At 39.9% G+C, this 26,493-nt stretch overlaps 1 protein-coding gene across 10 annotated transcripts in view; it reads right to left on the bottom strand.

Moving 5' to 3' along the window:
• TACC2 (transforming acidic coiled-coil containing protein 2) overlaps positions 1-26,493 on the bottom strand; it is a 163,597-nt gene that overhangs the window by 31,305 nt on the left and 105,799 nt on the right. For 4 of the 10 annotated variants that reach the window (XM_075131038.1, XM_048857603.2, XM_048857608.2 and 1 more), the window contains exons 7-12: positions 15,926-17,246; positions 11,758-11,793; positions 8,206-8,266; positions 6,184-6,391; positions 1,346-1,407; positions 281-396 (exon numbers count right to left, since the gene is read on the bottom strand). In XM_075131038.1, the coding sequence (XP_074987139.1) occupies positions 281-396; positions 1,346-1,407; positions 6,184-6,391; positions 8,206-8,266; positions 11,758-11,793; positions 15,926-17,246 (1,804 nt within the window). The remainder of the gene's footprint in view (positions 1-280; positions 397-1,345; positions 1,408-6,183; positions 6,392-8,205; positions 8,267-11,757; positions 11,794-15,925; positions 17,247-26,493) is intronic. The other 6 variants (XM_048857606.2, XM_075131040.1, XM_075131042.1 and 3 more) reach the window with 4 other exon arrangements.

Consider the following 26,493-nt stretch of genomic DNA (forward strand, 5'->3'; position numbering starts at 1 on the left):
CCCTGTGGCTGTGTGCCTGCATGGCCCTTTATAGTCTGTTGCATGGACCTGCAGCTTAGAAGGAACTTAGGTGGGACGCTATACGTTTAATAGATATAGATTGTGTTTTAAAGAAAACAGACAAAAACTAAAGCACACAACAGAAGCACACCTGACTGGAAATAATTTTACTGTTATCCTTTTCCTAACAGTCCTTTTATTATTAAATGTTTTTGTTTGTTGTTTGCTGTGTGTGTGGGCGGGGCGGGGGTTGGGGGTTGTTTTTTTTGCAGTGATGTACCCTGAACATGGAGTTGTAGAATCAGATAGTCTGACCGGAGGAGATTTGACTGGACTTTCCTGCTGTGCATCAAATACAAGGTACAAAGATTGTTTCTTCAGGGTGCTGCCATCCTGCTGTCAAAAGAAAAGGAAATAATTATCATCCAACTTTCCATTCTCCGTTAAGGTTAATTCATTGCCTCAAGTGACCCAGTGACTGACAAATTCCATTTCTCTTTTGAAAAAATTCATAGGTTTTGCAGAACCTATGTTCTGCAGCATAGCACTCCCTATGGTGCTACGACATAGTGGAAATATTAAAAGAACAGCCTATTTTAGAAAAGCTGCTGACCACAGCACAGACTGTGTAGTTCATAATTTTTATTAGTTCCTCCACTATCATTTGGGATTAATTAGAATTCAGGTACTGTTCTGCACCTGTTCTTTTTGAATGGGTTATATAACATTCGCTGACAAAGTGTTATCAAAAATGTAATCAGAACCTTCTTTATCTCATCAGATTGAGCACCCAAGAGTCTCCACACTAACAGACTGTTTCATTCTTATAAGCACTGTGGGAAATTCAGACATTTGAAGCTTATTAATACTATCTAATTAATCAAGTGAATACAAGTTAGGCAAAAAATGTTGATGTTATAAAGTACTTTATTCCCATATTTTATAGTAAGTCTTTGTTTTGAAGAGAGTCCTCATCATTTCTTTTCATAAAAGCTTGAGTCATGGTTTTGGAGAGTTAAAGATTTCCATACATTGTTTGGTAACCCAACATAGAGTGCTCTGCACTTGCTATGGCTTGAAGTATTGAATACCTTTACTTCTCCAAGAAGTGAAACTAAACCTTAACATTAAAACGATTAAATAACTTCTATAAGGATAAGGACAATAAAGCACGTGCAATTTACTTGACTACGCTGACTAGAAAGAACCGTGTTTACAATCTGCTGCAGATGTACAGTTAATTCACTGTGTAGCAGGGAACTATCCATACAGCATTATCACAGCAACAAATAATGACTACAGCGTGTAAATAAATGTAAATGAAAATTTGAGAGTGAAAACTTACCGGCAAGGAGGAGCCTATTTTCTCCATATATTCTATTTCATATGAGTTGCCATATTCCAGCTCTGTAACAGAAACAAAGAGAAATGTTCTCATGCATGGGGTGGGGGGATATAATTTTTGCATGTGTGAATGAAATCTTGGCAGCTTGTTGCTAAGTGTCACCCTGGCCTGCAGCTTTATTATTGATGCTTTTTCTAACAGGCCCTACAAACAAAATACACAGAGACACTTGTGCCTTGATTTTCAGCTGTCAATCAACATGGCATAGCCAAAGGCAGAATTTGGTGCAAGTCATTATGAATCAATTTTCCTATAAAACTCCAGATTAATCTGCTTCCTTTGTTCAGGATTCTATTACAGACCCCAGTGGCTTTACTAAAATTGCAGAGCCCTGTGAAACACTCCAGTATATGGTATCTGAAGTGCTGTGTCACATTACAAATCGTTGAAAATATTTTGATGTAGTCTTGATAGCTATTTCTTCTATTGAAAGAAAGAAGATTGCAAGATGACAAGTAATCAAATGATTCCACTCATAGTAAAGCCATGCAGTTTTTAATTGGGAATGATGATGATCTTATTACTTGATATTAAAAAATGGATAAACCATCCATATGCTTATTTGGTGACGGATAGGACGGTAGCATAGATACACTTATTTTCAAATTTTAGTTACAAGGGACAGTTCAAAGCCTGAGTATTTACAGAGAAGCCCTGCCCTAACCTCTAAAAAACCTTTTGTTGCTCTACTATTTCAAATCCCTTAATTATACAATAAGAATTAACAAGCACTTCTTGCAAACCCTGGTCACTCGACAGTGTACTGATATAGACACACACAGAGACAAAGAAACTGCTGACAGAACAGAAGATAAATGCAACAAATACAGGGTGTAAGGTCTGATCATGCAAATACATAAAGGCAATAGGACAAAGCAGTAAAAAAAGATTGATAGGTACAACAAATGTATCTCAGATTTTGCATCTAAATCCAGTCACCACTGATGTTCAGAGAAACACTCTAACACAATGGTGAGTTTGTTTCCTGAAGATAAAAATTAAGGATTCTTGTTAAATAATATTCATGCCTCAAAATTGTTTATTTTTATTCAGCTTTGTAGTTTGTTATGTTCCACACAGTAAGTCAGTTCTCTTCCTAAGGGCCCAATTCAGGAAATCACTGAATCACATGCTTAATTCTATTTCTGTATAGTAAAAAACAAGTGACTGGGATTTAAGCATGTGCTTAAATACACTTCCTGAACTGTGACGACATTCTGAATAAGGGCCTATGTCAGGTAGATATTTTTTAAATAAATTAGGCTGTTTTTCCCCAAGACTAGTGTAAATGTCTTAATTGTTTTGAAAAGTGAAAATCTCACTATGAAAACAATATTAGAGGGCATTTGTGCAGAAATTCAGATGCTAAAAAATGCCCACAAATATTGTTAACTTCTCTTCTAGTTAAAAGTCTCTCTGGGTATAAATAGCATGTTTTTGAAAATTCATGCATTTCACAGGCCATACATTTAAGAAAAATTGCAATAGGTGAAGTTTAGGATATTGTATCCATTAATCTTTTTGCTGAAGGGAATCCTGCTATAGCAGGTTCAGTAAATTGAGGTGTTTGGCATCCCATGGTCTATTTTTAATGGTAACAGGCATTCAAACAAGGAGGAAAAGCCTACCATATGAAATACATGCTTCTTTCTAGCTAGAGCAAAAAAAACAAACAACCACACAAATAATGACATTAAGAGTAAAATGAAAGAAAAACAGAACCCGAGGAAGACGTTTTGGAGGAACTATTAACTATAAGACAAAACAACATCAAATGCTTAGAAATGCCTTTCTCCATTTGTTATCACTTCATATATTACAGTGAAGTCTTACAAACTGGTTCTTAAACACTGGGAAACAATCTGTAACAATATATACAAATGTTCTTTATAGCCAGGAGACATACTGTCAGTGTCCTCTGCTGGCCCTAATAATAACAACCCTGCATCTGCTTAATCCCCACTCTTGCAGCTGTAATCCAAAGGGTTTGATTTTTAGGTTGATTGATATTTAACCCTATTTGACACAAAAGACAGTTTGTGGATTAAGATACATCAACTAGAAACAAAACAAATAATGTGGCTCATTAAAGATTATTCTTTTGTCTCACTGCTCTCAGTGGTTTCAAACATACTTGTCATAAATATAAAGGGAAGGGTAAACCCCTTTAAAATCCCTCCTGGCCAGAGGAAAACTCCTCTCACCTGTAAAGGGTTAACAAGCTAAAGGTAACCTTGCTGGCACCTGACCAAAATGACCAATGAGGAGACAAGATACTTTCAAAAGCTGGGAGGAGGGAGAAAAACAAAGGGTCTGTGTGTCTGTCTATATGCTGCTTTTGTCGGGGATAGACCAGGAATGGAGTCTTAGAACTTTTAGTAAGTAATCTAGCTAGGTGTGTGTTAGATTATGATTTCTTTAAATGGCTGAGAAAAGAATTGTGCTGAATAGAATAACTATTTCTGTCTGTGTATCTTTTTTGTAACTTAAGGTTTTGCCTAGAGGGGTTCTCTATGTTTTGAATCTAATTACCCTGTAAGGTATCTACCATCCTGATTTTACAGAGGGGATTTCTTTATTTCTATTTACTCCTATTTCTATTAAAAGTCTTCTTGTAAGAAAACTGAATGCTTTTTCATTGTTCTCAGATCCAAGGGTTTGGGTCTGTGGTCACCTATGCAAATTGGTGAGGCTTTTTATCCAACATTTCCCAGGAAAGGGGGGGTGCAACTGTTGGGAGGATTGTTCATTGTTCTTAAGATCCAAGGGTCTGGGTCTGTAGTCACCTAGACAAATTGGTGAGGCTTTTTACCAAACCTTGTCCAGGAAGTGGGGTGCAAGGTTTTGGGAAGTATTTGGGGGGAAAGACGTTTCCAAACAGCTCTTCCCCAGTAACCAGTATTTGTTTGGTGGTGGTAGTGGCCAATCCAAGGACAAAGGGTGGAATATTTTGTACCTTGGGGAAGTTTTGACCTAAGCTGGTAAAGATAAGCTTAGGAGGTTTTCATGCAGGTCCCCAGATCTGTATCCTAGCGTTCAGAGTGGTGGAGGAATCTTGACAATACTTATAGTGGATGGCAAGATGGAGGGCAACTCCAATGTATTAACAAAGTGCCGAAGTGATATGCATGAGTCTGAGCACTATGTATTGTTTGACTGCAAAGATCTATCTGTACAAAGGTAGCTCTTGGTTATAGGAGGACAGTCACAACAGTATCAAGCGTGGTATAAACCGCTGTATTAAGAAACATCTCTTGAATTACTTAGATTTCTCAAAGCAGCATGAACAGAACAGTCAGTGGAAATCATGATTATTTTAAATGACCTCAAAAGAGGAATCACTGTTGATTATAATTAACATGTAATCTGAAACTCTGAACACACCACCCAGCACGCTTCTGAAGCAGGATGATTAGCATTTAATTAGGAACTCTGTTCACTTTCTGTTACCAGTCTGAGAGCTGAAATGATGGTTTTAGTGCATCCATACATTATGTTGTTTGTTCAAAAAATCATTTTTGGCTCACTTTTTCTTTAAGGAGGAAACATTAACATCACACAATGAAGTCAAAATAGATACATTTAGTTATAATTTAACATCAACAAAAATGAATGGATTATTCAGATTGCACCATCTGAACAGGATATCCAACAGACCCCATAAAAGCCCCAGAGCCTGCATACTCTTACACATGTGCATTTGAATGTTCACATAAGCAGTACCATTAAAGTCAGCAGAGTTACTCAGATGCACAGGTTAAGCTCATGTGTAAACTGTTCGCAGGATTGGGCCTAAGAGCCAAGTCCTGCAGCCCATAATCATGCAAAACTCCCCAGATTTTTGCCTTAAATTATTCAATGATATTTTAACAGTACATTGGGCATGTGGGCAGAAAAGATCAGGCAAGAACCATGGAAATAGAGCCAACAAGATAAAAAAGGATCATAAAATTCTGAAGTATAAATAAGCCCCCCAACCATAAACTAAGTTGGAAATTGGTTAGTATTTATTTATACATTCATTTATCAGATGTACCCCTAGGGTAAAACCTGCAAAGACTTACTCCTTCATGTAGTCCGAAGAAAGGCAATATGACTACACATGCAAGTGAGAAATACTTAAGTGGGATAGGTTCTGATCCTTTCACAGTTCATAAATAATAATAATATAAAATAATCTAACAAACTTGCAATTATTTGCCTCATACAAAAAGACACACATCCTTCAGGACATGGAAATGGGGATGAATACTGTGCCTGTGAAAGATAACCGTCACACTGCTAGATATTGTGGGGTTTTATGTATTTCTTATGCTTGAAGAAAGCTGAAGCTTAGGAGTTTGGAGAGATGATATGTAGCCAAGAGACTGATGGCGAGATCTGAAGCTGGGACCTTCAGTACTGAAACACAAGTCTCTATCACCTGAGTTAAAGTACTAGAGGCCTAGCAAAACCAAAGGAAAGCCTTCTACTGATTTCAGTGGACTTTGGATTGGGTCCTAAACCCATTAGCTGGAAGGAATAGCAGGCCACCATCCCCTCTGATTTAGACACAGCAGGGAACGTGTAACATGCTCTGAACAGTGGATTATACTTATAATTAAGTGTACTGAAAAAGAAAAAATTAGTCATATGTTGCTCTGAAGTGCTGCTCTGCTGTCCTATCTGCAGCTGAAAATAAGAGTGTTTCCAGTCTCTTTCAGTTTCCTCTCTACTCTTTGTCTTTTCCTTGATAAAGAAAACATTGACTGGAGCTGAATGGTGATTTATAAGCTTACCCTCTGTAGGGGAGCTGAACTTGGTCTCATTTACAAATGTAGATAGATCGGATGGTTGTGGGTAATCCTGTTTATCTGTATCCAGATCCACAGTCATGCAAGTCCATTTCTGACTGGTTACGGAAGAAGCCAGTTTTTCCTCATCTGTCGCATGAACCACGGTGGATATAACTGGGGGTGTTTCTGGAGTAGGCAGTGGAGTGGAATCCTGCAGAGAACATATGTTAACTGAATCTATTATCTTTCATTACCGCATTGAGCCATCAGTTAGAAATATTTGTCTGAATTCTTTTATCTATCTCTCCCGCTCCCCCCTTTCCTGTTTTAATTCCATGCTACCTACTACAGCTCCATATAAAATGAGGAAAGAGACCCAGCTCATATCTGTAGCATTTGGAATTACACCAGGAATAACTTGTCTCAATAATTAGACTCTCTTTATCTGTACAATGAAACTCTTTTATAATGAACACAGATATTGCAAAGCTGTGTTGATGAGGTAGAATGAAAATCCTGACTTAAGTGTACTGAAATGTGCCAACTGCAATCAATTCAGTTGGGAGGGGAAATTGGGGGAAAGACTTCAGCATACAAGGGATCCACAGGAGATTTTCTTTGCCATCTTTACTGAACACTTTTTTCATACTATCTTTTCCATGGCATCATTTATGATGTATGTATAAGTTTCTAGATTCTGTTGATGCAGGTAAAAAAGATGGACGTTATTTGGAGTTGACGGTCATGCATGTGAGCTCAAAGATTTTCAGGATTTAAGATAGAAATATCTGCGGTTGGAGATCAGTACATGATCAGTACATAAGTGACACATAAAATGCATAGTCTCCTAGGAATTCAAGCGTGATGGCTAGGCCAATTGACTTTTGGGGCTTGTCTGCATGGTGAGTTAATGCCAGGGCAGTCTACAGTGCACTAGCTTGCTGTCTGGACCCAGCTTCCATAATAAATGTTTTGTAATGTGCTTTGAAGTACTGCTGTTTGAAACACCACACTCACCATGTAGATTAGCCCTGACACTTCCCTTATGGTAATGATCTCACATAATATAAACACAGATCTCAAAGGTCACGAATCCTCCCCCTCTCTCTACAGTGTCAGCCAGCTGAAAGGGAAGGTTAGGATACATAACGTGGGAGGTGGACAATGGCATGAAAAGAAATGTCCCAGATTAAAGTAGTGAGCCAAAGGCTATTTATTATCTTATACACGGCACAGCCTTTGCTAACTCCTCCCCGCAAGAAAAGCCACCCACCAGTGCTTTAAGATGACAAATAAAAATACTATTTGTGTCCACATACTCAGCAGACTAACACACTGGACATTATTTGTACTTTTCTTTCAGCATATCATTTTTATTTGTGCACTTTAAACTTTTCTGGTCTAATAGGTTAGATCGGGGTCGGCAACCTTTCAAAAGTGGTGTGCCGAGTCTTCATTTATTCACTCTAATTTAAGGTTTCGCGTGCCAGTAATACATTTTAACGTTTTAGAAGGTTTCTTTCTATAAGTCTATAATATATAACTCAACTATTGTTGTATGTAAAATAAATAAGGTTTTAAAAATGCTTAAGCAGCTTCATTTAAAATTAAATTAAAATGCAGAGCTCCCCAGACCGGTGGCCAGGACCCAGGCAGCGTGAGTGCCACTGAAAATCAAGTCGCATGCTGCCTTTGGCATGTGTGCCATTGGTTGCCTACCCCTGGGTTAGATGAATTCTTCTGAGTGCTAATATCCGAAAGGTATTTGTTCATTACTATATTTATAAGATTTCCCAAAGGATTTTATAAGGATTTCCCAAAGAGTATTTCTGAACAGTCCAACTGGAATTCCTAGGACAAATACCAGGTCTAACAGGCATTGTACAAATTGATCTTAAAACTGGAGGACAAAAATTAATAAACCTTAGCAATACTTACAACTATTCAAATATAACAATGTTGCATCAAATTTACTTTCCTTCTATTTGCAAAACTAATGACATATGTCAAAACATAGCACTTTACCTGAGAGGGCGCATCCGAGAGGGGAGATCTTTTTGGTGACTTTTTCACCCTAAATGTATCACTAAAAACAAAGTTAAAACAGTAAATATGGCATACAAAAGAGAATCAGCAGCATATAACATTTAGCAATACAGAGCTAAAGAAAATACTACCTCTGTAAGCCCTCCTGCTTTAAGACTCCTTCTATTACAAAGTAATACCACTGAAAAACATGCTTTAAGTATTGCTTTTTATCATGCACTTTGATACAGGACTTTGTTCCCTAAACCAGTAAGATAAACTAAGTAAGGAAGTTGAACAGCAGGATTGCCATGTGTCTAAATTCATTCAAAAAGACTATTCAAGTCAAATATTGATAGGGAATGAGGATTACCTAGTGGTAAGGGCACTAGGATAGGACTTGGGAGACCTTGGTTCAAAAAGACCCAGCCCCATCACAGACTTTCCTCTGTGACCTTGAGGAAGTTACCTAGCCTCTTTGTGTCTCAGTTCCCCAGCGGTAAAATGGGGATAATAGTACTTTATCCTCACAATAACCCTGTGAGATAGGAAATACATTGAAGATTGTGAGGCGTTCAGATACTATGGTAAAGGGGGCCATATATGCACATAAGATAGATAAGAGATTAATTTCCTCACCACTTGACAACAGGTTTTTTGATGAACTGCATATGAAGGTTTGTGGCAGGATATGCACATTGTTCCTGAGATTTCAGGACCAGATAATCACATTAAGTTCACAGTGATGGTAAAGGAAACCCCACAAACTTGGGACTTTCATGGTATTTCAAGATGAATATATTTACTGACATGGCAATTCTGCTTCAGGCTCTTCTAAATCCCAGAACATAAACTGCCAATACAACAGTTTTAACTAGGGCTGTTGATTAATCGCAGTTAACTCACGCGATTAACTCAAAAAAATTAATCACAATCATTAATCGCAGTTTTAATCACACAGTTAAACAATAGAATACCAATTGAAATTTATTAAATATTTTGGATGTTTTTCTACATTTGCAAATATATTGATTTAAGTTACAACACAGAATATAAATGCCACCTCTCTGCTGGTGGCATTTGACTCAGATGATGAAAATGAACATGCATTGGTCTGCACTGTTTTGAATCATTATCAAACAGAACCCATACAGTGCTCACTTTATATTACTTCTGATTACAAATATCTTCATTGTAAAAATGATAAACAAAAGAAATAGTATTTTTCAATTCACCTCATACAAGTGCTGTAGTGCAATGTCTTTGTCGTGAAAGTGTAACTTACAAATGTAGATTTTTTTTGTTATATAACTGCACCCAATAACAAAACAATGTAAATCTTTAGAGCCTACAAGTCCATTCAGTCCTACTTCTTGTTCAGCCAATCGCTAAGACAAACAAGTTTGTTTACATTTACGGGAGATAATGCTGCCGGCTTCTTATTTACATTGTCACCTGAAAGTGAGAACAGGCGTTAGCATGGCATTTTTGTAGCCGGCATTGCAAGGTATTTATGTGCCAGATATGCTAAACATTAATATGCCTAATCATGCTTCAACCACCATTCCTGAGGACATGCTTCCATGCTGATGATGCTTATTTAAAAAAATGCATTAATTATATTTGTGACTGAACTCCTTGGAGGAGAACTGTATGTCTCCTGCTCCATGATTTTACCTGCATTGTGTCATATATTTGTGTTATACTAATCTAGGATGACAACCCAGCATATGTTGTTTGATTTAAGAACACTTTAACTGCAGATTTGACAAAACACAAAGAAGGTTTCAATATTAGATTTCTAAAGATAGCTACAGCACCTGAGCCAAGGTTTAAGAATCTGAACTGCCTTCCAAAATCTGAGAGGGACGAGGCATGGAGCATGCTTTCAAAAGTCTTAAAAGAGCAAAACTCCGATGCAGAATCTACAGAACCTGAACCACCAAAAAAGAAAATAAATCTTCTGTGCTGCTGGCATCTGACTCAGATGATGAAAATGAACATGCATTGGTCTGCACAGTTTTGAATCATTATCAAACAGAACCCGTCATCAGCATGGACGCATATCCTCTGGAATTATGGTTGAAGCATGAAGGGACGTATGAATCTTTAGTGTATCTGGCACGTAAATATCTTGCCACACCAGCTACAACAGTGCCATGAGTACGCCTGTTCTCACTTTCAGGTGACTTTGTAAACAAGAAGCAGGCAGCATTATCTCCTGGAAATGTAAACAAACTTGTTTGTCTGTGCGATTGGCTGAACAAAAAGTAGGAGTGAGTGAACCTTGGGCTCTAAAGTTTTACATTGTTTTATTTTTGAATGCAGTTATTTTTTGTACATAATTCTACATTTGTAAGATCAACTTTCATGATAAAGAGATTGCACTACAGTATTTGTATTAGGTGAAATGAAAACATACTATTTATTTTGTTTTTTACAGTGCGAATATTTGTAATAAAAATAAATATAAAGTGAGCACTGTACACTTTGTATTCTGTGTTGTAACTGAAATCAACATATTTGAAAATGTAGAAACCATCCAAAAATATTTAAATAAATGGCATTCTATTATTGTTTAACAGCGCAATTAATTGTGCGATTAATCGTGATTCATTTTTTAAAATCGCTTGACAACCCTAGTTTTAACCCTTTAAAGCATGGTGTTTTCCAGTCAAAGATGTAGAAAGGAGAACACCCACACATTATCATGTATAGATATGTAATGTACGCTGCCTATATGTGTGTTTGCCATTTCCAAAAGGTTAAAAATTCCCTAAAGAGAACATTCCAAGATAGATGCAAGATCTACCAGTGCTCCAGATGCAAGCTGCTAGACCTGACCTAATTGGCTTTTGGTATTAGGCGGAAGACGCAGGGAAACAGCCTGCACAATTTCACACCAAGTTACTCAATAAAGCCTTTGTGGTTGAGGTTCGATGCATTGGTGAAAATTATAGCTCTGCTCTGATCAATAACTTGCAAGGCAACAAAAGGAGATTATAATGAAGCATTTCAAATGATAGAGAATAAGTCAATACTTCACCTATCAGCATACATGACCAAAAAAACTGGCCAGCTGTTCGCTGGTATAAGTATTCTATTCAGCCTGTTAATTACTAAATATGAAAACATAAATAATGAAAATAATTGTTTCCTTTAAAAAGTACTTATAAACATTAGATAGTGTTTAAGAAAGAATGGCTGTACAGTGTTGTATAATGCAATATTTTATTAATCAAGCTAATAAGAATGTGTTAATGCTTTAGCTAAGGGCATCATATATATACAGTTTTAAAAAAACAATCCTTCTAGACAGGCAACCAGACACTGACAGAATAGCTTCCCTCAAGTGTATTCACAGCCAGGCAATTTCACTTAAAATAACTTTTACATAAGCCAGTAAAAATAACACCATAAAGCTCCATGCCCAATAATTCTTGATCATGCTGCAAAATAAAGTAAAATAATTTTTTTAAAAAAGCCCATAAACCATTAACAAAGTATAAGGCACTTTCACCATAACAGGCCCGTGAGATTAAATTTACTTACAACAGAGAACATACAGACATCACATCTTCTACCATCCTAAGACAAATAAGACAAAGAAAAGAGAGACAGACAGAAGGAACTGACAAAAAGGATAAATCTGCAGACATTCAGTTAATGTGTTAGAGCAAAATCATCATACAATTTTGATATCCTTTGAAGTCTGCACAACCTTAAAACATGTTTTAATGGGAAGCGGGGGAGAAGAGAGGTGATAATTCCTAAACCAGTTTATGTTCTTAAATTCAATATAATTTTCTGACATGTTTTTACCTTATAAAAACCATTTTTTCATAGCAGAGGCCTACCAGTTTAATTGCTGTCAATGCTTTACCCATTCTTTGCCTTTCCTGAGGTAGCCATCTGTTTTCTTTTCAAGATAGAGCACTAGTTAATATACAGTATATAAAAAAATGTTCCCAAGGAAGTTAGTAGCAATTAAGTTTAAAGAAACAGGAGAACCCTAGGTTCTTTTATGACTATTGATCTATCAGTAAAAGGCAGCAGAAAAAGCTCCTGGTCTGTGTATTTCAAAATTACTTTCACACTCTGAGAAAGAAAGGGAAATTTCTTTAAGTTTTCGTATTTTTGGTTCTTAATGAAATCATAGTTTGAGTACTGACAGTTCAAAGCAAATGCTTAATAAACTGGGACAGTTCTATTTGAATAACCAGGGCTAGAAGAAGTCTTCATCCTCTTCCATGCTTGTCAGCTTTAATGCCATATTTTTAAGCAGGATGATCTTGAAAGCTGGCACCTTCCATATCTAAACACAGTCTTTTGAAATGGTCTGGATGCTTCCCAACCATCGATACAGTTGAGAGTTGAGGTTTAGATCTAAACGGGCCACCCATTCTTTATTCATAACCAGGGAGCACTGAGGGAGCAGCTGCTGCTCTTTGTTCAGTATCATCTCAGCAAAATGATCGGTCTCAGAACCACAGTTAAATATTTAGATACATGACTGGAATGCAATTTGAGTTGAGCTGAAATCCATTCCCACGTCTGTTCTTTTAATAGAGTGGTGAGTGAGTGTTTAGCATGTTTACACTTTTACTCCAGGATGATAACTCATTTGTATTGCCACTAATGTGCACTGCAGAATCAAGCACACTGTAGTGTTAGTGATGCTTAAGCTAGTGACTCACTCCTAGGCATCCTACAGGTCTGGCCTGGAAATCACCATGCTCCCCTCGGCTAGAAAACACAATAAGCAACACATTTTCAAAGCAGTCTGCAGGGATTTCTCCCTGCAACTCTCAATGTTAACAAAGACTCTTGGCTTTGAAAAACTAACCCTTAAACTAGTTTTTAAAAATAAATAAATATAATCTTCGGATATTACAGTATCAGTTTAAACTGAGTCAAGTAATTCCTGAAATGAAGATCAGCAAGATAAGTCACCATTTAAGGTCCTTCACGTTAATAGCTTCCTTTCTTCTTCTAGGAGCTCCCCTGAAGTATTTGTGACTGGGCTCCCCAAATGATGGTTCTCCTGCAGTGGACCCCATTAAGCAATCTCATGCCACGAACTCTTATGTGGGGAGGGGACAGACTGGGACACAGACACAGGGTTGCCCATTTCACCCCCCAACAAGCCCTGCAGTAAATCCCCTAAAAGAACATTATAGCTGTAGGCTGCATTCTCATTAACATGCAGCTCCTGCGCACTGGGGACAACCTTTTAGTGGGATCCCAGATACTGCTGTGGGCAGGTGATTCCATGGAAGCACAGCACAGCACAGGCAACTGTGTTGCCTGGAGCCAGGGAAGAGTAACAGATAAGCCTTGTGCCTCCTGCAGACATGAGGTCTTTTGGAGGGGGTAAATCCCTTCCCCCAGTGAAAGACTACAGAGAAAATTCTGTGGAAGGAACTTCATGGAGTGCTCTCACTAGCTCCTGTAAGTTTTTCCAGGTGATGGGGCAATCTGGACCAGTGTGTCCCGTCACAAACCTCTGTTCTCAATGATTAAACAACACAAGGCCTGTCTTGCAATTTACAATACATGGGCTCGCACACGGACTTCAGTGGATCTCCATGTAGGCCCAGGGGACCTCTTCCTGGCAGTCAACTGCTGGACTGAGGCCTTGGATATTAAAATCCCCTCTAGAATGAAATTCAAATCTCACACACACAGATGCACTTTTTAGTCGTGTTATTTTTGTTTAAAGTTGAATATTCTATTCTTGGGGAATTCTTTAGGTTTTAGGAATATTGAGTAAAATACCCTGGCTCAGTAGACATTTTTTATTTCTCTGGCACCTACTCTGAACTCCAGGCATTTCCCAAAATTTAAAACACATCATCAGAAAATCTGGCATCTCCCTCAAAAAAACTGAAGTCATTCTGCCCAGTGGTATCATATTCTATAACATTCACGTAAGTAATTCAAAAATGGCTTCAACTTCAAAAAGCAAAACACCCCCAACCATATACAAACCTAAATTTGGCAAATGGCTAGAGTTAGAAGCCCAACTGGTGCCAGGAAATAAAAAGTACAATTGGACATTCTCCATCCTTCATTTTACAGCATTATGGACACTGTACAATGTTTTACATTTGTTTTACAATGTTTGTTTGCCTTATCTTTAGCTCTTCGGTCTTTTGTTAGTTTTAGTGAGAAACTTAAATCTTAAAATGTAGTATGTTATCTTTAATTAGCAGACACTATTAAGATAGAAAGCGACTTTCAGAGCCATCTTATTCGATATGTTCTCTGTTTATCTGAAATCTAAAATCCTGTGAATAAAATCTGTGGTAACTAATTCAAAGAAAATTATGCCTAAAGGGATAAGATAGCAGAAGTGCGCATCAGCAAGTTAACTACTGAATCAGTACGGCTGGATACCAAGTTTTATTAACCATCCAACCAAATGTAGCAGCTAGAACCATTTCTCCCACAACTTGGCCTATGGACATAGAAATAGGAGATAAACCAAGGGGTTTTTGATCATCCTGTGAATCCTTAAACTACTTTTCTAGAAAAAAATATTTTCAAAGGTTATAGCCTCACATTAAAAAAAATATGAAAAAAACCCCAGGAATTCAAACTAGTAAAAATAAGACAGTTTTCCGCTTCTCATTCATACATATACATAAAAAAACACTGGATGAAAACATGGCCCTACTGAAGTCAATGCGAGTTTTGCCACTGATTTCATTCACTATGTCCCACAAACCCTAACTCACACGAGTACTCTTCATTTACGTGAGCAGTCCCATTAGCTTCAATAGGAGTTTGTGTGTATGACTACTCGCACACAAGTAAGGGTTCACAGGATCGGCCTTGCATTAGCAACAGGCCGGGGAATTATTTTTTCCCATTGCTGAACTCACTGCACAACGAGTAAGCTAACATTGAAAATGTGGCACAAAAATTGCTAAAGGCCCAATCCTAGTCCCACTTAACATCAATGGGCATTCAGGCACTGATGTCAGTGGGAGTAGGACTGGGCCCTTAAACTTCCAACATCCAATTATTAATCCAGTGACCTGGTCTGGGTTCAATTCTCTGGGTTTTCACTACAAGTTATTTGGTGCTGGGAGCAAAATGGCATTGATAATGTACAGGAAAGCCTATGCCTACCATGCAGAAAAGGAGTACTTGTGGCACCTTAGAGACTAACCAATTTATTTGAGCATAAGCTTTCGTGAGCTACAGCTCACTTCATCGGATGCATACTGTGGAAAGTGTAGAAGATCTTATTATATACACACAAAGCATGCATCCGATGAAGTGAGCTGTAGCTCACGAAAGCTTATGCTCAAATAAATTGGTTAGTCTCTAAGGTGCCACAAGTACTCCTTTTCTTTTTGCGAATACAGATTAACACGGCTGCTACTCTGAAATATGCCTACCATGGTAAGCCATAAACATAAATCCGGTTGTCTAGTTAATACGTTCATCAGCACAATGTTTCTAATCTTACTAATGACAGGTTTCAGAGTAACAGCCGTGTTAGTCTGTATTCGCAAAAAGAAAAGGAGGACTTGTGGCACCTACAGCTCATGAAAGCTTATGCTCAAATAAATTGGTTAGTCTCTAAGGTGCCACAAGTCCTCCTTTTCTTTCTTCTAACCTTATTGAAACCCATGAATTATAAAACTATAGTAATAATTGCAAGGAGGAGCACTTCACAATCCAGAAATGTCTTTACCCTTTAACTTACGTTTTTAGTGGTGTCTTCTTCTTTTTTGCAGGTTTATTTAGGTTGTCTCCTTCAGTTCCATTTGTTTCACTGCCATTGGCTGGTATCTCAAAGGAGGCTGGAGATTTAGAAGGTGAGCTGGTGATCTTCGAAGACAGCCTGAAAGCATCAATTGAGTCCTCGCAGGTGTCTGGATCAAAACTGTATGTTTGTTGAGGCAATTTGGGAGATTCTTGCATTTTTGTAGTGGAAGAGAATGGGTTAAAGTTGGGATCATCCCACTTGTCAATATCAAAAGTATAAGAGCCTTTTGAAATCGGGATATCACTTGGATCAGTGAGTGACTTGGTTGGTGTGGTGGGAGAATTGTCAAGCTTTTCCACTGTCTTTTTAGTCTTTGGCCTCCTTAGTGGCATTTTGGCACCAGATTTTTTACCTGCTCTTTTGGGTGGGGGAGTGCTTTCTTGCTGGTCCTCTCTGCTGCCCTTTTCCTCAGAATAATCAAACTCTAGTCTCACAGCTAGACCTTTGACTGGAGGATCCTCTTGTCCTCCAGTGTCAGATGGAGTCACCTCCACGGCCTCTGGTGCCGTTGTAAGAGGTTGGGTTTTTTTACTGGCAGGGTGAGAGGTTTGCACTTTGCTTCCTCCAGTACTAAATGTACTAATTTCTTCAAAGTTCTCTCGATCAAAGGGATAGGAAGCGTCAGGCACAGCAGGGGCCTCCTGTTTCTCCGTAGAGATTTGGGAAGGTTCAGTACATTCAGGTTTAATTGATTCAATCTTTACCTCAGACACCAGTTTTTCTTCACTTGGGACAGAAGCTTGTTGGCTAATGTCAGATGGTTCTTGTTGCGTTTCTTTCACGGGTGGAGAGTCTGCAGATTTTTTTGCGGATTGCTTCTTCTTTAACGAAGGTGGCCTAGGTTTCTTTGTTCGCTTAAGGGTACTAGAAGCACTACTTGAACCAGTACTGAACACGTCTGCCGTTGGAATTACTGTCTCATTATTGCCAAGATAGGAAACTCCATCAAAATCACTAGCTTGCAAACTAAGAGACCGAGACAAAGTAGACCTGGAAACTGGGACAGAATCTGTGGATTTTCTTCGAACATTCACTTTAGGGTCACAATTCTTAGCTTCTGGAGTGCTAGGTTCTAAAGTATGGAAAGAATCTACCAACTCACTGTTATCAAAGTCTAAGTTGTAAGTCCCGCTGCTGGCTATAGGCTTATCCTCATCAAAGACAGTAGAAAATGAATGGGAGGGAGGACGGAAAGGGCTTTCTTCAATTGATTCACTATGTGATGCATCAATTATGGACACAGTATCAGAACAGAATCCTATGGGAACAAACAGAAAAGTCAGTGAATGAAACATATCAGCCATTAAGCCCCAAATGCTTTTCTGTTTAAGTGTTTTATTATATTTTATCTAACAAATATACCAAAAATGGAACAAAACCAAAAAATACAAGTGAGACAAATGGACTAAATCCTAAATGAAAGAATATATGTACACCAGGGGCATATTTAACTCATAGTATAAATGCAGAAGAACATTTGAACAGTTTTTTTTTTCTCTCTCTCTTGTAGTTTGGTGACAATACATTATATACACTTGTAAAGGTTTACATGGAGTATTTTTAGTTGCTATTTCAGAGCGAGGTAAGGAGACAGAGATGGAAATCGAGTTAGTAGAATATGCTAAAATACTCTAAATACTGGGTGATCTGACCATCAAATACTGGTTCACCCACACTTCCCTCTAGGATAATGGTTTAATACCTTCATTTACAGAATTGTATCAAAAATATTCTTTTTACACGTTTCAGAGTGGTAGCCATGTTAGTCTGTATCAGCAAAAACAACGAGGAGTACTTGTGGCACCTTATAGACTAACAACTTTTTACAGTAGCTGGTACCACAGTCCTCTAATTTGACTGAAGCTTCAGTGACTTGCATATTTTTTTCCCAGTTTAATGTCCCCACATTCCATCTTGACCATCCTTCCAGTGCAAGAGAAGACTGGGTATGGCTTTCTTTCCAAGGTTTATCTATACTACTCTTGTTTTGGCCGGGGGAGAGGGAAAGAGGGAGGAGAAGGAGAGTCAAAATTCAGAGTTGAGTTGATAACTCCATTTTTTATATGTCTTTACATATGAGGTATTGAGAATTTCAATTTAAAAAAAACCCAAGAAATAAAATAGGGAAAGCAGGCAAAGAGAAAGCTGACTGTACAAACGTTTCTGAAATTGCACTTTTCCATTAGAAACAACATTGGAAATGGCCTCACTTTACTATATTTGTAATCATTAGTGGAAAAAACCCCTATTTGTTGAAGTTCTACAACCAGAATTCTCTTTCTTATGGTTAAAGTATATAGATCTGTTCATGACAATGTCTTCTAAAGAGGTTAACAGAAGCCCCATGACTTGGGACATTTAAAACTAAGCTGTTAAAGCAGAAGCAAATATATTTTAGGACACAGGCAGAGAAGTAAATGGATTAACTGACCTTGTGACAGAGATGGCAGTTTCCTGCCATATCCTGGAAAATCTTATTGAATGAAGTTAAAGTATCTTAGCCTCTCATTGTATTAAAATGGAAATGTGTAATTGTGGGATTGTATGTAGCTTGTTTAGGAGACCTGACTAATATAAATCTTGGGAAGTGTTATGTGCTTAGGCCCACTCTTTTAAACAACAGGCTAAGACAAGAATGAATTGTTAATTGAGTAGACTTCCTAGGAAATAATTGGGAAGAGAGGAATACAAATGACCCACCTTCAGATCCATCCTTTTGAAGCTAGGCCTTGAGCAGAACCCATTGTCTGGCTGATTACCTATTCACAGTCTTTTCAAAGACCCGAACTGGACAAAGAAGTGACTCTCAGATGCATGGGTGGGGTTTAAAAGACTGACTGTTCACCAGCCAGAGTCATTGTTGGAGTCAGGGGTGATCTCTGGTAAGTTTATTAGCATATATGTAGATGCTTTTGTTGTTTTTGATATGGTTTCTCTGTAATGCTTTCACCTTAAGAACAAATGTTCTTGCTTAGAAAGAGCTGTGCAGTAGCTTCATTATGGAAATTACACTGTTTGCCATTTCTGAAGAGAAAAGCAAAGCAGGCTTGTTTAGGCAGCATGACTTTGCTGGGGAATTCAGAGCATAGGCTGGGAGTGGTACAGAATGGAAATATCCCAGTCAGAAAGGAGGGAAATGTGTGTGTCTGCCCAAGAGAGGCAACAGCAGGGGAGCCAGAAGTCTAAAAGTGTGTGCCCTGGCTGTACCAGAGAGGGAGATTACAGATGCAGTTGCCCTGAACTGTGGCAAACCCATTAGATCTTTTTCCATCTCTAATCTTAGTTATGTGGATTACAAAAAAATTCTGCAAATCCTGATCATCCCTAAGAGACCATCCATGAGTTGAGAATTGGTGGAGCCCTTAAGCTGAGGTGGGAGTGGTTGGCACAGGATCCAGCTTTGATTTTCCCCGTCCCCCAGCTGGAGGAATTCTCAGATGGCCAGATTTCAGCCCTTCTGTTTCACCTGAGAAGTACAAAAGAGCTGGATAGCAAAAAAAGACCATGGGGTCATGTCTGAACACCAGCTTAGCAATGCCTTCATTGCATGGATGAAGCTCAGGTGGCTGGAGAACTCTGGTATTCTGGGGATGCAGCTAATCATTATCTCTCTGTATTATAGGGACAGGCCCCCGGAGCAGCGGCTCTTACTGGATGTCCCCTGGCAGACAACTCACCCCTGCCATTGCACTCCAAAACCAGAATCCCTAGCCATAGGTTCACAGGGATTTGCATTATACCATAAAAATGTAATATACACACACCACCGTACTGTAGCACGATGTTTGCATCCATCAAATTCTAACCTGCCATTTTGGGTGAAGTCGAAGTGGATTTCAGCAGGTTGATATTTAAAAATTTGCACACGCCTATTTTAGCAAGCAGATGCCCATTTGCCAACTTGTAGAAATGCCTCTTATAAGAAATTTAATTTTTGCCTAGTTACAATTTTTTCTGCATCTATTCTGGTCTCAATAAAACAAAACAAAGTTAGAAAATTAAGACACCAGAATTTGTGAAGATGATCAGAAATAGTGATGGTCTTATTTTCTCTTGGTTTATAAGTTGGCTATGGATTTGAAAATGGATATTTTGAAAGGGCTGTGTCATTAGTGGGATTCATGAGTCTTTCTTCATCTAATACTGACTTAACTTTTCCCCAAATACCTTAACAATACTTAATAATGATTCTTTGGGATGGACTGTAACAAATACATTCCCATTTTCTCTTGAAACAGAAAATGAAGTCCTTTAAATTCAGATTTCAGGTGCAAGTACTTTGCAGACCAAACTCATGGTTACCACACTTCTGATGACTGCATTGGTCTGGCCATATTACCTTCCAATTATTCTGCTCTGCTTGTGTTCTAGCTAGTAAAGTTCTAGCTACAGGCAGAGACCACAGGGCATTCACAGTTGATTTAAATACTATACCAGTGGTTCTCAGACTTGTTGCACCGCTTGTGCAGGGAAAGCCCCTGGCAGGCCGGGCCGGTTTGTTTACCTGCCATGTCCGCAGGTTCCGCCGATCACGGCTCCCAGTGGCCACGGTTCGCTGCTCCAGGCCACTGAGAGCTGCTGGAAGTGGCGGCTAGTATGTCCCTCAGCCCGCGCCGCTTCCAGCAGCTCCCATTGGCTTGGAGCCGAGATCGGCTGAACCTGCGGACGCGGCTGGTAAACAAACCGGCCCGGCCCGCCAGGTGCTTTCCCTGCACAAGTGGTGGAACAAGTTTGGGAACCACTGTACTAGAGCAAGGCATGTGGTCATCTGATTACAACTACTGGTTTAGGAAAAAGACATTAAAAAGACATTTTACGGCTTATTTACCAAGGTGTTTTAAATTATGCTGAAACAAAGACTAGTAGTAAACTGGAAGGCTACAAAATAAGAACTCACACTAACTGAATAGATATTTGCTGGTTGCCATCCTTTCACTTGTATCAGAATCAAATACATTTATCTATGAATAGTAACTAATCAAATCAGATTGTATTGGGATTTGCTTCAAAGACAGCACTGCAGTCTTTCAGGTTAAAAGCACTAAGGAGTCATAGAATAGTCCAGAATCTGGTAACATTCATATTTCCTTTCAGTTTGTCTAGGTACTCATACGTCCTCCATCACCATAACAAATTTAAGCAGTGTGCCCATACGACATATATCTCATCAGATATTACTGTGTTTGACTATCTGTTCATTTTTTTCAGTCATTAATGACAGAATGCTAAACAACAATTAGTTACCTTTTTTCTTGTCTGGACCTGACATTCATTAATTATTTCCTTCTACTAGACAAGTAATTTCAAAAGTATGGCTAGCATATATGTTAGAGTTGTCACTGTCACTTCACTGGGATAAAGACTCACTAGTAGAGCTAACTGGAAAATTTTAGAACAGTTTTCTAAATGGAAAATGCTGTTCCATTAGAATCGGAACAGAACCAAATTTTTGAAATCTTGAAATTCTCCATGAAATTACATTTCTTTTTCCTGCACAATTCTGCCCATTAATACTTTGTGTTAAGGTAGCATGGATGAAAGAGAAATACAAAGAATCTATACTTATAACTATTATTTAAGTCCTTACTACTATATTTTACTACTAGATCCTGTGGATAGAAAGCATTTCCTCTTTGCTTCAGAGGCAATTATGTATCTGTGTGAAGGTTTTGCCAGGAATATTATTTATGAACATAAAGTGCCAGCCACTTTGAAGATAGCAGACACTTCCTAAATCAGCACCTTCAGATCAACCCCTACATTTTTAGATTTCTTTCATTGGAATTCTAGCTACACAATTCCATGTTTCTCTTTGAAAATTTAGTGAGTTACGTGAATTAAAAAACGGATGCTCTGTGATATTCTTTAAAATAAATGCTAATCAGGTGGCACTACTTTAAGAGTGCGTATTTTTTCTTCTTACTCCAAAAGGGTTGTGTTTGGGTTCAGTCTTGCCGAATGTTTTTTTAATTAGAGTTGCCGCTGGCAGCTGAGCTGGCTTTTCACACAATGCGATCATTTTTTGACACTGATCAGTCTACCGCTAAGGAGACACCAGAAGTGTCACAAGACTCCGGTATTAGTCTAATCTGTACACTTTACATGGGAATGGAGTGGAAGATAGCTAAATGCAATTAATATAAACGACTGAATAGCTCTGCCAGCATAGTCCAAAATATAGGTCAGTGTGAAATGAAAAGGGATTCCATCAAGGAGTCTTCAAAAATTGTGTTAATAATAATAAACAACATAGTATTAATAACAAAGGCTTTCGTTATGTTAGGCATCAAAAGGACTGAGGCCCCATTGTGCTGGGTATTGTACAAACATATATAAAAAGATGATTTCTGCCCTGGAGGGCTTACAGTCTAAAAGACAGAAACAAATAATGGATTGGGGATATATCATAAAGCAAATTAATATGGTGAGGAAAGAGCCTGAGTAGTTACATTATTTGCTTTTGTTGGTAGTTAATTTCTTTAAGGATTTAAGTTCTCCTGCAGCCAGCTATAAGTAATAAAGACTGAACTGTCTAAGAAAGCTGCCGTGCTTTCCAACAGTGTAAAATAAAACAACGTTGAAATTCTGCTGGCAGCTCCACATATAGTGCAGAAGCTGATTCCTGCTTATTATGTTGCTTTTCCCACCACATACACAACACACTCCTGATCCAGTCCTTTACTTATTCCTGGAGTCTAGTGCTCTCCAGCATACATTTCAAATTAGCACTGTCAATTTTTGTTATTTTGTGAATACATCCAAAATGTGGGCTTTTGGTAGAAATTATTTGTTACGTTGCTGTAAGACTCCTGCTACATTACATCATCAATATCTTCTAATGATAGAACTGCAGCGGATGGAGACTTGAATTGTACTTACTGTTGTGAGACAATGCAGCTTTATTACTACAAAGAGCTTTTTAGACCATGCTCTTTTGACATTAGAAGTGCATCAACAGTGCAGTGAATTTTGCCCTTTCACATCAAAGTGATCTAAACAAAAGGGTTGTGTTCCTACTCACAACATTTTATCACAAAGGCTGTAGTTTGTTCATTAAAGAACGCATTATGTAATACACATATTATGCAGTCATAAGAAGGTGAAATACGCTCCTGCGCAGAGGGCCAGCTCAAAGTCTAATGTACCACTTAAATCTCACTTTTGGCCCTATTTTGAGGACTTACATGGTTAATAGGCCCGCTGTACAGGGGTGAAATTCACCTGCAAGTTGTTATAAATTATGCATAACATCCATCCATTGTTAGATACTAAGCCAGATATGGGCAAACTACGGTGCGCGGGCCACATATAGCCTCCTGCCCGGCCCCTGAGCTCCTGGCTTGGGAAACTAGCCCCCGGCTCCTCCCATGCTGTCTCCTCTCCCCCGCAGTCTCAGCACACTGCACCATCGGTGCAATGCTCTGGCGGCAGAGCTGTGAGCTCTTGCCGGGCAGCACAGCTACAGAGCTGTGGCCTGACCCGGTGCACTGTGCTACATGGTGTCGTGGCTGGCTGGCTGGCTCCAGCCGGGTGCCGCGGCTGCCTGTCCTGGTGCTCTGGGCGGCGTGGCTGCAGCACCGCCAGCCACCTGTGCTCCAGGCAGCGCGGTGAGGGGGCAGGGAGGGTTAGATAGAAAGCAGGGGAGTTCTGGGTGGTGGTCAGGGGGCAGGGAACAGGGGGGCTGAATGGGGGCAGGGGTCCTGGGGGGGCAGTCAGGAAGGAGAGAAGGGGTTGGACGGGGCGGTGGGGGGCAGTCAGGGGCAGGGGTTCTGGAGGTGGTCAGGGAGAAGGGGTGGTTGGATGGGACAGGGGTCCTAGTGGGGCAATCAGGAATGAGAGGAGGGGTTGGATAGGGTGGCGGGCGGCAGTCAGGGGCAGAGGGTCCGGGGGTGGTCGGGGGGGTCAGATGGGGCGGGGGGCTGTCGGGACAGTGGGGTTGGGTGGGGCAGGAGTCCTGGAGGGGCCGTTAGGGGTTAAGAAGCAGGGGGGGATGGATAGGAGCAGGGGCCGGGCCACGCCTGGCTAGTTGGGGAGGCACAGCCTCCCCTAACCAGCCCTCCCTACAATTTCAGAAACCCAGTGTGGCCCTCAGGCCAAAAAGTTTGCCTGTCCCTATACTAAGCTGTACGCAGTGGATAACTGATTACATAAAGTACAAAAGTGCAACTCAGGTGGCTTACGAATAGAGGTAGAGCCCAGGAAGGCAATTCCAGCCTTTTATTCACTATGATACAGGGCTCAATCCTCCATTCCTTACTCAAGCAAAAGTCTCTGACCTGAATGGGAGTTTTGCCCGGGTAAGGCACGAAGAATCAGAGCCACTATGTCTAAGTCACATCTAAGGACATACAAAAAGTTCGAAGAATTGATGTTGATATAAACTAAAAAAGAACAGCAAGTAATGGATTAGAGCAGCAGTTCTCAATCAGGGGTTCATGGGTCTCTGGGGGCATCTGTGAGCCGGTTTCAGGGGGTCCACGAAGTAGGGCTGGTGTTAGATTGGCTAGGGCCCAGGACAGAAAGATCGGAGGCGGGAGTTGTGGGGCTAGAGCCCAGAGCCCCAGCGACCTGTGGGCAGAAGCCCCAAGCCGCCCCCGCCCCGCAGCTGAAGCCTAAAGCCCCCAGTTCTGCAGGGCTAAAGCCCAAGCTCATCACCCTTGGAGCAGAAGCCCCTAGACCCACCACTCCATGGGGCAGAAGCCCCAAGGCTCCCTGGGCCATCAGCTGAAGCATGGAGCCCGGAAGCCCCCCGCCTCCTGTGACTGAAGCCTGGAGTGCCCTCCACTATAGAAGGGGGGGGGGGAACGGACTCAGAAAGAAAAAGATTAAGAACCCCTATTTTAGAAACCACTATTCATTCTGGCTGTTGGAGATCACACAATGGCCCACTACATAGGGTACTGAACCGGGGACTCATAAACCCTGGGTTCTGGTCCCGACTCTCCCACAGGCTTGCTGTGTGCCCTGTGGCAAGTTGCTTCACCTCTCTGTGCCTCAGTTTCCCCTCCCACATTTTGTCTGCTTAAACTACAAACTGTTTGTGGCATGGACTATCTCTCCTGCATATCTGCGGAGTGCTTAGTACAATGGGAGCTGATCTCAGTTGGAGACTCTAGGCATTAGTATAATATGATAAATAAATAATGAGTGGATGATAGTAAATGTGTATGCTGATTTTACACTTCTACGGATGCTCTTACGTGAGAGCATGATGACATTGTGTAATGTTTGGCATTTTAATCTATAGCTTATTATCTGACAAATGGATGAGGATAGAAGGGTGTTACAAAGAAATGAAATGTTTGCACAAATGGTAGAGGAATGTTATTTTCCTCCATTGATATCAGGAAGAATGAATTACGATTTAATGCTCTGTGGTTAATTAGAGAGAGAACTCAACCATCATTTATGCAGCATTTTATAAATCTATTAGGTGTTGACGACATTTTAAACCATGAAAGTAAAGCTCCAATAGTCTGCAATAACAAGGGAAGCTATCCTAATGTACTTATATTTGTAAATAAATAATAATAATAATACATAAAAAAAGACCTGATCTGTAACTGGCATGAAAATGGCATGAATTTTCCGTGCCACAAAGGAGTGGGGGTTTTATTAGCATGAATACCACTGTTATAATATATTAGAGATGGATGGAAGAGGCAGTGTTCAAGTCCAGACTGAAGTTTGGAACTGGGGTTCAAAAGACATTCTGGGTAGAAGTTGACATTTGACACAGCTTCCTTCCTCTCCACTTCTTGCACCCTTCCTTGTGGCCTTGGGGAAAAACTGCAGACAGGAACCAGTCAGGGATGCCGGCCAGTAGAACAGCTGCAGAAGCAGCCAAAGTCGGGACCTTTCAATGTTCAGACAACTTTCTGAACTTTTGACTGGACTTGTGCTGATTGGCTGTTTGCTCCAACCCTCCCTCAGAGACTCCTCCTCCTTCACTCCACACCTGCCCCTATTATCCTGTTCTCTCCTTGTCCTGTCCCCCTTATCCTTTTTCCCTTCCATGTCCCTGCTTCCTTCCCTTTTATTTCCATTTATCTGGTCCTCTCCAAACTAAACCCAGGCCCTCGAAAAAACCATAAAACTAACATGACATTTGCTACCATCACTTTGCTGCTTGTGTGTGATCCCTTTTGCCCACCTTTCTGGGGCAGGGTCTGTGCTACTACTGTGTTTGTACAGTGCCTAGCACAATGAGGCCCTGTTCTTGGTTGCTCCTTAAGCACTACCATAATAAACAAGAATAATAATAGTAAATCCCCTGTTGTTCCAAAATGCTGTAAATCTGATAAAACCAGGTAGTCTCATGAAGTTATTTGCCACTGTGGGCAGAAGTCTCACGAGAACAGCTAATCTTGCATCCAAACCAGGTCTCCGAGCAGTTAGGCAACATGGTGGTAGAAACACTGGTTAATGCTAGTGCCCTCTACATTGGTACCAAGGAGGGAGCTGCCTCAGGGCTAGTACAATGGGAGTGGGAAATGGTGGGAAAT

Source organism: Caretta caretta, chromosome 7, assembly GCF_965140235.1.
Source record: "Caretta caretta isolate rCarCar2 chromosome 7, rCarCar1.hap1, whole genome shotgun sequence".
Taxonomy (NCBI): Eukaryota; Metazoa; Chordata; order Testudines; family Cheloniidae; genus Caretta; species Caretta caretta.